The 13,131-nt window shown below is 41.2% G+C and overlaps 1 protein-coding gene across 3 annotated transcripts in view; it reads right to left on the reverse strand.

Moving 5' to 3' along the window:
* Positions 1-322: 322 nt before the first annotated feature.
* KIAA1549 overlaps positions 323-13,131 on the reverse strand; it is a gene marked incomplete at its 5' end in the record, with an annotated part of 151,119 nt that continues 138,310 nt past the window's right edge. For all 3 annotated transcript variants that reach the window (XM_082631834.1, XM_082631833.1, XM_082631832.1), the window contains one exon: positions 323-6,021. In XM_082631834.1, the coding sequence (XP_082487960.1) occupies positions 5,770-6,021 (252 nt within the window). In that variant the 3' untranslated portion in view covers positions 323-5,769. The remainder of the gene's footprint in view (positions 6,022-13,131) is intronic.

A 13,131-nucleotide genomic window follows, 5' to 3' on the forward strand; every position in this document is an offset into this window, starting at 1 on the left:
TTAGCGGGGAGCCGTAAAGCAAAACAGTTGAGTAGAAAGGAGAGGCACCGACCAATGTGACAATTCTGCAAATTCCACACACTGAATAGACTGCTTTCAACTTAATTCTTTGGAAAATGAAAGTACTAGGTGTTCTCATGAGGGACACGAAAATTAGAGAAAAACATCTCACGCAACTTTCACACTTTGCAAATGAATTATCATGTTGCAAAGGAAATAAACAGAAAATATCACTTGACACCAATTCATAGCATTTATTGACATTTCCATTTAAAATGCTAGGAAAGCTGTATAAATTGTAAACATGGAAACCAAACACTTGCATAAATTATCTCAAAAACTCTACAGCACATTAGAAAACAGTGCAGCTAATTGAAGGGTAGAAACATAACCAGCAAAGGGAGGGTTCGATGACTAAATCATATACCCATACTGAAATTTAAGGGCCCGTTTGAGACCAGCAAACCATGATTGTCAAGTTCAAACTGCAGTATTGAGCCCACGAGTGTCCTCAACTTACTCTGCATATTTTCGTACATTAATATTCATAATCTAGGAATGAGGGTGCAGGAAAAGTCATAAGAACATGGACCTTGACAACGTCGGAGGAGACAAGTAGGCATCTCAGAGAGGCTCGGCTAAGCAGCCTTTCCTGTAAGGGCGAGGCTCGCCTGATCCCCAGACTGTGCCCCGGAGGAGGGCAAAGTGGACAGTTTCTACTCCCCTTTTCTGAAATTAACCCTCTGTTGCTTAGAGCAACCGAGCCCATTGGTGGAGCCTCTGTTCCCCCTAGTGCCCCCTCCTCCTTCCCCACATCTGCAGGAGGAACAGTACAGGGAGCCTGGCTATAATTTGGCCCTGTACTATTCCGACCTTGCACACTTAGGGAGTCAAGCTATGGATGCTGGAAATCTGCTGGACATGAGAAGGGGCTATTCATGATGTTCCAAATTGTCCAGAAAGATTCCGTGGAATCAGGGACCTCGAGATGCAAATCACTTCAATTTTCGCTCTCCCTTCTACTTAATCCACTCTTTCTTTAAATGTGAAGTGGCCCCAGAGCAGAAAAACAGAGGAAGAAGGAAAAGCAAAGAGCCTGCATGATTATCTACCCTGTGGGAAAGGAATTTGGACAGAGTGCCTCAGAGGGAGACATTCCTTCCTTCTTTCACTTGCTCACTGGTTCCCAACTTTGTTTCATGTTTCCAAGGCATCTGATATTCTTTTCCTAAATGTCGATGCTGCTGCGTGTTAAGATAAATTGTCAAGTGTTCTGTTACACACACAGCGTGGAATGAGGATCGTACCGTGAGGTTTCGGTTTTCAAGTCTTTTTCATAAAATTAGAGAAAGGAGTCCTAGTTTAAACACTGAACATCACCAAGGATATCAAAAGAAACCTGAAATGCACACACTCCTTGTACGCTAGGTAACAAGTGTAAGCCTAATAATACAGTTTATGAGTGTGTTACAGCAGTTGCTCAGAGAAACCCCTCTCACCTGTTACGAGAATATCCATGACGGTGCTGGATGAAACGTAAAAATGAAGTTCAAGTTACCATCCCATAAAAACGTGCTTAGAAAAAAAAAAAACCCCAAAAACGTGGTTTGTGTTCAAATGGTCTACATGCAGGTGCAGAAGTAGACTTCTTCACGCTCCTGCCTGGAACAAAGGTGGGTAAGTGGGCTCTGGAGACTGGCTTTGGGGACTTGCTCTGGAGGTAGAAATGAAATGGCTAAAACATCTACAGTGAAAGCGGGCATGGTACTTAACACTGGAGCCCCCTGCCCACCCACCCAGAACCTTAACCAGCTCTCCTTCCAACCAACAGATTCATTCATGTCTAGGAATCTCGTATGAAGGAGATAGAGAAGTGTATTTAATGATTAACTCCTGAAGTACTGCAAATGCAAATCAGTGTCCAAGTGACTGGTTTGGTCACTGGAGCACTAAGTTGTGCAAACACAGTAAACACTGACCCTGTACACAGTTCAACAGGAGGCTCATAAAGCACAGAATTACCTGTTTCAGCCCGAAGCCTCCAGGTGTCCCTTCACCTGTGCCCTGCATCACAGGTCTCATGCCCTGAAAAATCTGGTTGGCAAAAAAACAGCTTAGTCTGCTGCTCAAAAGCCACGTACCACCAAAATGAAAACACACTCTGAAATTAAGTATAATCTGGAGGAAAATATGTAGGCAGCTGTATAGAAGTCAAATATATTTATTTATAACCTACTATGCTCCACAAAGGATTAAATGTGGCCGAATGGCTGACCCTTGAGATCTGCTCTAAGCAGTAGACCTCGGTGGAAGTCTCACTATTTTCACACTTGACATTGGTCATCCAGCAGTTCCTGGGACTCTCCCCTCCCCTTCAGAATGGATCTCTTCCTCCGCCGACCTTCTTCCCAAGCCTGGTCATTTTCTCGCTGTATTCCTGCAAGTGTATCCTCATAGCATCACTTCCTCCTCTTATAAAACTCCCTCGACCGTGCAGTTAGGGATTTTGTCCCCATATTGGAGCAGATCAGGATCAAGGTTATTTTCAGTGGCAGCTTCACCCACTTTGTCCATCCGGCTCTTCCCACACCACCTCACCATGCACCTGGGAAGCTCCTGTCTTCCTTAAAGTAGCTTCTGACATTGAGTTCTCCCCAAGATCCCACTGTTTACCTATGTGCAACTTCCATTCCTCCTTCTGAGTGCCTAATGCACTTGTGTACTTTCAGTGAATCTTACTGATGTTTAAACCATGTTATTTTTCCTTTTCTTCCATCTTTTATAGCCATGGGTATTGTTTGATTCAGATTCTAACATCTCAGAAGGCAGGGCTCCTATTGACTTATTTGGTGCCAGCAACAGCAGAAAATCAGGAGCAGAAAGATGCATGATAATTGAAAGTTAACGGTGAAGGAAGTGAATTTAAAGCAAAGCAGGAGAGAGGGAGCGGAGTCACACGGGGCCTCTAGTTTTGCTTTGGTTCCCTCCACGGGAACTCGCTCGCTGGGAGGCCACAGCAGATCAGATCACCCATCCCACCACAATCACACAGATAGTCTACATTCTCAGTGCTTTGTGCTCCCTCCTCAAGGGACGTTTGCACATGTGACCACATCTGAGTCTCTCAATGAGAAATTTCCTGGGAGGAGGGCAGGGGAGGCCTGTTCTCGTTTGGCTGATGGGGAAAATGAGGCTCAGAGACCTGACACAGCCAGTTGGTGACTGTGTAGATTCTGAAAATGATCATTTCTCCAAACAATCTTCTCTAAAATTCTGACTCAAATTTATAGCTCTCGTTATTACCACTAGAACTTTTCAAAGAGGAAAAAAGAACAGACGTAAAGTTTAACTTTTCATTTTGTGGTGTTTCAATAAATGGAACTCCAGAGCCACGCATGACTGCCACGAGGACCTTTTGTTACGTAGATCCCATTCACTGAGTGGTGCTCCCCACGACGGCTAGTCTGTTCTGAGTCTCACGATGGTAAAACTGAGTGCAAACTGAGTATGCCTTACGGCCAACACAAAAGTGCCAGGGATCCCACCGGCCTGCTCACACCCACCACACATCACCGGTTGTTTATTCCACGTCATCTTTGGTCTTGACGTCGGTTTAAAAGTGTACCGGTTCTAAGAAGAAAAATATAGGTAGAATCCCCTTATGCTAGTTTGAAAGGCATCAAAACTGCTACTGCAGCCCCGTTTAAAACAGAGGCCCATTCCTGCCATGTTCTAAGGAGGTAATCATGTTCGTACAATCTGCGTGTGAACACTTAGGACGATGAGCAGAATGGGAGGAGAGGGTCCAGCACTTACCCCATCAGCTGGCACTAAATCTGAATTCACCGTAAGGTGTCCGTAATAAAATGCTGCTTGGATCTCTGAAATTCTTAATTACACATTCAAGAAACCTGATATTTTTGAATGACACGCAAGGAGAATCTCCGCTCTGGGCAAGTCTGGTATTAAACCAAGACCAAGAGGTAAGAAATCAAGCCCAGATCAGGGTCTTCTCTCCCCTGCTCTTTGGAGCCTGTGGGGGTCGCCTAAAAAGGAGTTCCCATTCCTTTATTTAGCATCCTCAAGAGACTTGTCCTCCTGCACTCCCCCTTTTTCAGAGGTGCAAAGATGAAAATGGCTACATTTTAATTTCCCAGAACCAGCTTTCCCTGGATTGTGAGACTCTGAGTCTATACAACAGGCTTAATTAAGGAAGGGCTGAAACATGACTCTGAAACCCAATGATTACACTTTAGGAACCTATTTTAGCTGCTTCAGGGTTCTTAAAACTTGACACAGATACACAGATATTGACCAGTCAGAACCCCGTGTTCTGCCCGTTTATCTGTTATTTAATTAAAGATATTAGTTGATCTACTAAAAAAGGATTCATGGAAATTTGTTATCTTTCTTCTTCATTTCACTCAGGTCCCAGAAAACAGAACAGCCCCTGTTACTTTATTCCTTACTCCACTTTGGGAAGGGGAGAAATGTTTCCTTCAGGGGTCAATCTCAAGTGGGAGGACCCCTCTGTTGGGCCCAAAGACGGTTTTAACAGTCACTAGACGGAGTCAGGGACAATAAAATCAGAAATTAGAAGCAACATTTTTTTCTCCCTCATGGTCTCAAAGCTCTTCTTTCCTTTCTTGACTCATTACGAAGAGGCTGAACAGAACTCAGTTTCATTTCCAGGTCTTGAACACAGGAAATGTGATTACCATGAATGCATCCACGGATAACCAACCATTCAGTGGTCCTAGGAATTTTGACAGATCATTTTTGCTTATGTAAGATTTCTCATTCAAACATAATTTGGGAGCAACTCATCAGCAAAGTGCAAGGATTCATGAGGACCTCCTGAAAGCCTCATTCTTTAGGCCTGGCCTGGATGAAGACATGTACTCAAATGAGATGCAATGGGCAGTTACATGTGTCCGATCCACAAACCACAAATACAATTAAGAATGTAAATCTAAACTTTGATATGTATTTTGAATAACCAAATAAATATTAAGCTTCTTCCATTTTGGGAGGCTTTTTTTCTTCCCCTTTCTAGAACAAAATGAAACCTTCCACATATCCTTCCATTGAGAAAGCCAAAGTTGCATTTCACAGACGAGGTGAAGGGCTCTTGGAGCTGTAGCACCAGAAGTAGAAGGAAAATGCAGTTGATAGCTTCGTTTGGAATCATCAGGCTCTACAATCTATCATTTGGTTTCTCACTAGTAGCTTTTTAAATTCCCAAACAGTCTTAGTATTCATGTTGTTAATATTACTATTAAAATAAGTTCCTATGGAGGAAAAGAGGGAAATTAAGTTGTTAATGTCTTCAAATCTCTGTTCTCAGAAAACAAAGCAGCAGGTTCATTGTACAAACCAGTCTGAATCACATCTTCCCACGGAAATACTAGATTCCTTTAATCCCTACACCATCTACACGTTTTCATCTTTCATCTTTAAAAAAGAGACTAACTTAGTCATTTCATTAGCTTAGAATTGTGGTTTGTCTTTCGTTAAGTGCTGCTGGCTTTTGGCCAAAAGTACATAAATTTCAACTGAACCTAGGTGGTCACAAAATTGCCAATGTATTAAAAGCATCATGAGCTGTCACGTGACTTATGGCATCTTTTACGATTGTAACTTGTTCCCTTACTTGGGCCCTTAGCCCAGGAGATGCTTGTCCTCTTCCAAACACCTGCTCAGTTGATCTCCTTTTAGTCTTGCTTCCATGGGAAGCGGATACTTGGCAAATCTGCAAGGTGAGGCCAATCAGCTGTGGAAGTTCTGCACGGTGGTCTGCTTCTGGGAGAGCCGGAGCAGTTCTTCGCGGATAGCTTTGATGAGAGAGGCTGAGGAGTGGCTGGGCTGGAGGTCTTCCGTGGAGCTGGCAGGGTAGGCCAGCCCAGCGCCCGGCAGCCCCCTGTGCGGGAGGTTCCCAGGAGGAGCCGAGGGCTCCCGACCTGAAGTCCTTGGCACCTGGAACAGCGGTGACGAATACTCCTGATGTCCGAGCACGTGTGTCTGAAAAACATGGCAAACGTTACTATACTTCCCACGTGAAAACAGGAGGGAAGATCAGATGCAAACTGGCAGTGGACGTGCTCCGACCATCTCCCACCCGACAACTCAGCCTCCCAGGACAGGAATGGAGAGAAGTAACTGCAGACAAATTGCTCGAGGGAGAGCAGTACAATAAAGAAGCCCATGAACTTAACAAGGGCCTAGGGACTTCCCTGGTGGTCCAGTGGGTAAGACTCCGTGCTCCCAATGCAGGGGGCCCTGGTTCGATCCCTGGCTGGGGAACAAGATCCCACATGCATGCCGCAACTAAGAGTTCACATGCCACAACTAAGAAGTCCACATGCCACAACTAAGAGTCTGCATGCCGCAACTAAGACCCGGCCCAGCCTAAATAAATAAATAAATTAAAAAAAAAAAAAAGAAAACAAGGGGCTATAAGCACTTGCTTAAAGACAGACAGAAAGAATGAATGTGCAGTCGGCCCCACTGGCTAATCCCTATGCTGCCGTGTGTGGAAGTGAGTGGGCTGCTGGGGAAACAGGAAGGGCCCTAAAGAGCTGGAAAGAGAGGGAGGCCAGAGCAGCCCATGGATGGGAAGGTCGGATGAAGATGTCTGCTCAAAGCGATAAGCACATACTGGCAGACAGACCGACGGGAACAGCAACTGCCTTTGCTCAGAGTCCAGAGCCCAAGGAAGGTATGATGAGAACACAGATTGGGCCCATGGGACAGCAACGAGATCACAAAGTCATCTTCCATCCTATCTGTCCGTGTGTCTGTATATCAGTGCTCCATAGAGCCTTTTCTTTAAAAAGCTATCTGTGCTAAAACATACAATAGTTTTGCTGACGTTGGCAAAATGTAGATTGAGCATTCCTTTGACAAGAATTATACTTTTCAGTGATTTTTTTCCGTATTTTTTCAGTGAAAAATCTGTTTACATACACACACACACAACACACACACACACACACACACACACACTACGTCTGTGGTTTCACTTGTGCAAAGAGCAACCTGATAGCCTGGTAAACATGACAGTCAAGCCCTAGAAAAACTTCTACATTTCACTTCGCCAAATCATGACCAAGAGGCCCTCTAAAAGTGCCTGTCAGATTTGATGGGAAAACCCAGAACACCTCATGAAACTAAGCTGGGCACAGAAAGAGCAAAATGTCAGCAAATGTAAAGCAGAGACCTGAGGCTATAAGGATAGCCATGTATCTTTCAGGGGAACATTATATTCTAAAGTTAGTTTCTTTCCACTGAGTAAAAGCATCCAGTCACAAAGGGAATTTAGTGTATCTGCTGGAAAAGCATGTAAGTGCAACGAAAGTTCAGGCAGAGTGATAAGGATCAAACAAAAAATATTATTTTGGTTTGTGTTTTCAAATTCATTAATTTAATCCCCTTCAGTATAAAATTCTTGAGAAAAGTGAAAGCATTTGTAGAAATTACCGGTGCCCATATCGATTCCACTCCTATCAAGGAGTGACCACAGTGATAAGAAGCCTCCAAAAGATGACTTATGTATTGCGATGTCCCATACAGTTTGCTTATGGCAAAGGCACCTACTCACGGTGGTTATAATGGAAATGACATTAACAAACCCACAATAAAGCTCAAATGGAGAGCAAGGAGGTATGTGAGATCATGAATATTTATATAGTGATCACACCAAAGATCAAGTCCAGATTTTATAGGTTCAAACACACTCCTTAAAGGTCAAAATTATAGAGACAGAAAGTAGGATGGTGGTTGCCTGGAGTTGGGGGGAGCGGCGAATGGGGAGTTTGGGTTTAATGGGTATAGAGTTTCAGTTTTTCAGATGAAATGAGCTATGGAGATGGATGGTGGGATTGTTGCATAATATTACGAACGTATTTAAAACCACTGAGGTGTACACTTAAAAATGGTTCAAACGGTAAATTTTATGTTCTGTGTATTTTACCATAATTGAAGAAAATGGTAGGAAAAGTAACTGTTTCTTAGGCCTCTTGCAGATTTTCCATAATGAATATTGCTTTTATTATTTTTAAGTTTTTTTAATGGATCTTTATTGGAATATAATTGCTTCACACAACACAGTTTCTGTTGTACAACAAAGTGAATCAGCCATACACATACATATATCCCCATATCCCCTCTCTCTTGAGCCTCCCTTCCATCCTACCTCTCTCACCCCTCTAGGTCATCGCAAAGCACCAAGCTGATCTCCCTGTGCTATGCTGCTGCTTCCCACTAGCTAACTATTTTACATTCGGTAGTGTATATATGTCAATGCCACTCTCACTTTGCCCCAGCTTTGCCCTCCCACCCCATGTCCTCAAGTCCATCCTCTATGTCTACATCTTCATTCCTGCCCTGCAACTAGGTTCATCAGCATCATTTTTTTTGATTCTATATATGTGCGTTAGCATACAGTATTTGTTTTTCTCTTTTTGACATACTTCACTCTGTATGACAGACTCTAGGTCCATCCACCTCACTACAAATAACTCAATTTCGTTTCTTTTTATGGCTGAGTAATATTCCATTGTATATATGTGCCACATCTTCTTTATCCATTCATCTGTCGATGGACACTTAGGTTGCTTCCATGTCCTGGCTATTGTAAATAGTGTTGCAATGAACACCGTGGTACATGTCTCTTTTTGAATTATGGTTTTCTCAGGGTATATGCCCAGTAGTGGGATTGCTGGGTCATATAGTAGTTCTATTTTTAGTTTTTTAAGGAACCTCCATACTGTTCTCCATAGTGGCTGTATCAATTTACATTCCCACCAACAATGCAAGTGGGTTCCCTTTTCTCCACACCCTCTCCAGCATTTATCGTTGGTAGATTTTTTGATGATGGCCATTCTGACTGGTGTGAAGTGATACTTCATTGTAGTTTTGATTTGCATTTCTCTAATGATTAGTGATGTTGAGCATCTTTTCACATGCCTCTTGGCCATCTGTATGTCTTCCTTGGTGAAATGTCTATTTAGGTCTTCCACCCATTTTTTTAATTGGATTGTTTGTATTTTGATATTGAGCTCCATGAACTATTTGTATATTTTGGAAATTAATCCTTGGTCTGTTGTTTCATTTGCAAATATTTTCTCCCATTCTGAGGGTTGTCTTTTCATCTTGTTTATGGTTTCCTTTGCTGTGCAAAAGCTTTTACGTTTAATTAAGTCCCATTTGTTTATTTCTGGGGTTTTCTTTTGCGGTACACAGGCCTCTCACTGTTGTGGCCTCTCCCGTTGCGGAGCACAGGCTCCAGACGCGCAGGCTCAGCAGCCATGGCTCACGGGACCAGCCGCTCCGCGGCATGTGGGATCTTCCCGGACCGGGGCACGAACCTGTGTCCCCTGCATCAGCAGGCAGACTCTCAACCACTGTGCCACCAGGGAAGCCCTATTTCTGTTTTTATTTCCATTTCTCTAAGAGGTGGGTCAAAAAAGATCTTGCTGTGGTTTATGTCAAAGAGTGTTTTTCCTATGTTTTCTTCTAAGAGTTTTATAGTGTCTGGTCTTACATTTAGGTCTTTAATCCATTTGGAGTTTATTTTTGTGTATGGTGTCAGGTGATGTTCTAATTTCATTCTTTTACATGTAGCTGTCCAGTTTTCCCAGCACCACTTATTGAAGAGGCTGTACTTTCTCCACTGTTATGTTCTTGCCTCCCTTGTCATAAATTAGGTGCCCATATGTGCATGGGTTTAACTCTGAGCATTCTATCCTGTACCGTTGATCTATATTTCTGTTTTTGTACGAGTACCACACTGTCTTGATTACTGTAGCTTTGTGGTATTGTTTGAAGTCAAGGAGCCTGATTTCTCCAACTCCATTTTTCTTTCTCAAGATTGCTTTGGCTACTCGGGGTCTTTTATGTTTCCATACAAATTGTAAAATTTTTTGTTCTAATTCTGTGAAGAATGCCATTGGTAGTTTGATAGGGACTGAACTGAATCTGTAGATTGGTTTGGGTAGTATAGTCGTTTTCACAATATTAATTCTTCCAATGCAAGAACATGGTATATTTCTCCATCTGTTTATGTCGTTTTTGATTTCTTTCATCAGTGTTTTATAGTTTTATGAGTACAAGTCTTTCACCTCCTTAGGGAGGTTTATTCCTAGGTATTTTTTTTGTTGCGATGGTAAATGGGATTGTTTCCTTAATTTCTCTTTCGGATTTTTCATTGTTCGTGTATAGGAATGCCAGAGATTTCTATGCATTAATTTTGTATCCTGCAACCTTACCAAATTCATTGATTAGTTCTAGTAGTCTTCTGGTGGCATCTTTAGGATTTTCTATGTATAGTATCATGTCATCGGCAAACAGTGACAGTTTTACTTCTTCTTTTCCAATTTGTATTCCTTTTTCCTTCTCTGATGGCTGTGGCTAGGACTTCCAAAACTATGTTGAATAAGAGTGGCGAGAGTGGTCATCCTTATCTTGTTCCAGATCTTAGTGGAAATGCTTTCAGTTTTTCACCACTGAGTATGATGCTTGTTGTGGGTTTGTCGTATATGGCCTTTATTATGTTGAGGTAGGTTCCCTCTACACCCATTTTCTGGAGAGTTTTTTTTATCATAAATGAATTTTGAACTGAATTTTGTCAAAAGCTTTTTCTGCATCTATTGAGAGGATCATATGGTTTTTATTCCTTAATTTGTTAATGTGGTGTATCACATTGATTGATCTGCGTATACTGAAGAATCCTTGCATCCCTGGGATAAATCCTACTTGATCATGGTGCAAGATCCTTTTAATGTGTTGTTGCATTCTGTTTGCTGGTATTTTGTTCAGGATTTTTGCATCTGTGTTCATCACTGATACTGGTCTATAATTTTTTTGTGTGATATCTTTTTCTGGTTTTGGTATCAGGGTGATGGTGGCTTCATAGGATGAATTTGGGAGTGTTTCTCCCTCTGCAATTTTTTGGAAGAGTTTGAGAAGGATCAGTGTTAGCTCTTCTCTAAACGTTTGATAGCATTTGCCTGTGAAGCCATCTGGTCCTGGACCTTTGTTTGCTGGAAGATTTTTAATTACAGTTTCAATTTCATTATTTGTGATAGGTCTGTTTATATTTTCTAATTCTTCCTGGTTCAGTCTTGGAAAATTGTATCTTTCCAAGAATTTGTCCATTTCCTCATGGTTGTCCATTTTACTGGCTTATAGTTGTTTGTAGTAGTCTCTTATAATCCTTTGTATTTCTACAGTGTCAGTTGTGATTTCTCCTTTTTTGTTTCTAAGTTTATTGATTTGCATCCTCTCCCTTTTTTCTTGATAAGTATCTTCTCAAAGAACCAGATTTTAGTTTTATTGATCTTTGCTGCTATTTTCTTTGTTTCTATTTATTTCTGCTCTGATTTTTATGATTCCTTTCCTTCTACTGACTTTGGGTTTTCTTTGTTCTTCCTCTAGTTGTTTTAAGTGTAGGGGTGGATTGTTTGAGATTTTTCTTGTTTCTTGAGGTGAGACTGAATTGCTATAAACTTCCCTCTTAGAACTGCTTTTGCTACATCCCATAGGTTTTGGGTCATCATGTTTTTGTTGTCATTTGTTTCTATGTATTTTTATATTTCTTCTTTGATTTCTTCAGTGATCTCTTGGTTACTTAGTAGAGCACTGTTTAGCCTCCATGTATTTGTGCTTTTTACAGATTTTTCCCTGTAACTGATTTCCAATTCCATAGCATTGTGGTCAGAAAAGATGCCTGATATGATTTCAGTTTTCTTAAATTTTCCGATGCTTGATTTGTGACCCAAGATGTGATCTATCCTGAGAATGTTCCATGTGCACTTGAGAAGAAAGTGTATTCTGCCACTTTGGGGTGGAATGTTCTATAAATATCAATTAAATCTATCTGGTCTATTGTGTCATTTAAAGCTTGTGTTTCCTTATTTTCTGTTTGGATGATCTGTCCATTGGTGTTAAGTGGAATGTTAAAGTCCCCTACTATTATTGTGCTACTGTTGGTTTCTCCTTTCATGGTCGTTAGCATTTGCCTTATGTATTGAGGTGCTCCTATATTGGGTGCATAAACATTTATAATTGTTATATCTTCTTCTTGCATTGATCCTACGATCATTATGTAGTGTCCTTCTCTGTCTTGTAATAGTCTTTATTTTAAAGTCTATTTTATCAGATACGAGTATTGTTACTCTAGCTTTCTTTTGATTTCCATTTGCATGGAATATCTTTTTCCATCCCTTCACCTTCAGTCTGTATGTGTCCCGAAGTCTGAAGTGGATGTCTTGTAGACAGCATATATATAGGTCTTGTTTTTGTATCCATTCAGACCCACTTTATATGGGTCTTATTTTTGTATCTGTGTCTTTTGGTTGGGGCATTTAATCTATTTACTTTCAAGGTTATTATTGATATGTATATTCTTATTACCATTTTCTTGTTTTGGGTTTGGTTTTGTAGGTCCTTTTCTTGTGTTTCCCACCTAGAGAAGTTTCTTTAGCATCTGTTGTAAAGCTGGTTTGGTGGTGCTGAATTCTCTTAGCTTTTGCTTGTCTGAAAAGCTTTTGCTTCATCGAATCTGAAGGAGATCCTTGCTGGGTAGAGTAATCTTGATTGTAGGTTTTTCTCTTTCATCACTTTAAGTATATCCTGCCACTCCCTTCTAGCCTGCATAGTTTCTGATGAAAAATCAGCTGATAACCTTATGGGGGTTCCTTCATATGTTATTTTTTGTTTTTCCCTTGCTGCTTTTAATATTTTTTCTTTGAATTTAATTTTTGTTACTTTGATTAATATGTGTCTTGGTACGTTTTTCCTAGGGTTTATCCTGTATGGGACTCTGTGCTTCCTGGACTTGGGTGACTATTTCCTTCCCCATGTTAGGGAAGTTTTCGACTATAATCTCTTCAAATATTTTCTGGTGACCCTTTCTTTTTCTCTTCTTCTTCTGGGACCCCTATAATTCAAATGTTGGTGTGTTTAGTGTTGTTCCAGAGGTCTCTGAGAATGTCTTCTTTCCATTCTTTTTTCCTTATTCTGCTCCTCAGCAGTTACTTCCACCATTTTGTCTTCCAGCTCACTTACTGTTCTTCTGCCTCAGTTATTCTGTTATGGATTCCTTCTAATGTATTTTTCATTTCAGTTATT

Source organism: Mesoplodon mirus (genome assembly GCF_964341445.2).
Source record: "Mesoplodon mirus genome assembly, chromosome: 9".
Taxonomy (NCBI): Eukaryota; Metazoa; Chordata; class Mammalia; order Artiodactyla; family Ziphiidae; genus Mesoplodon; species Mesoplodon mirus.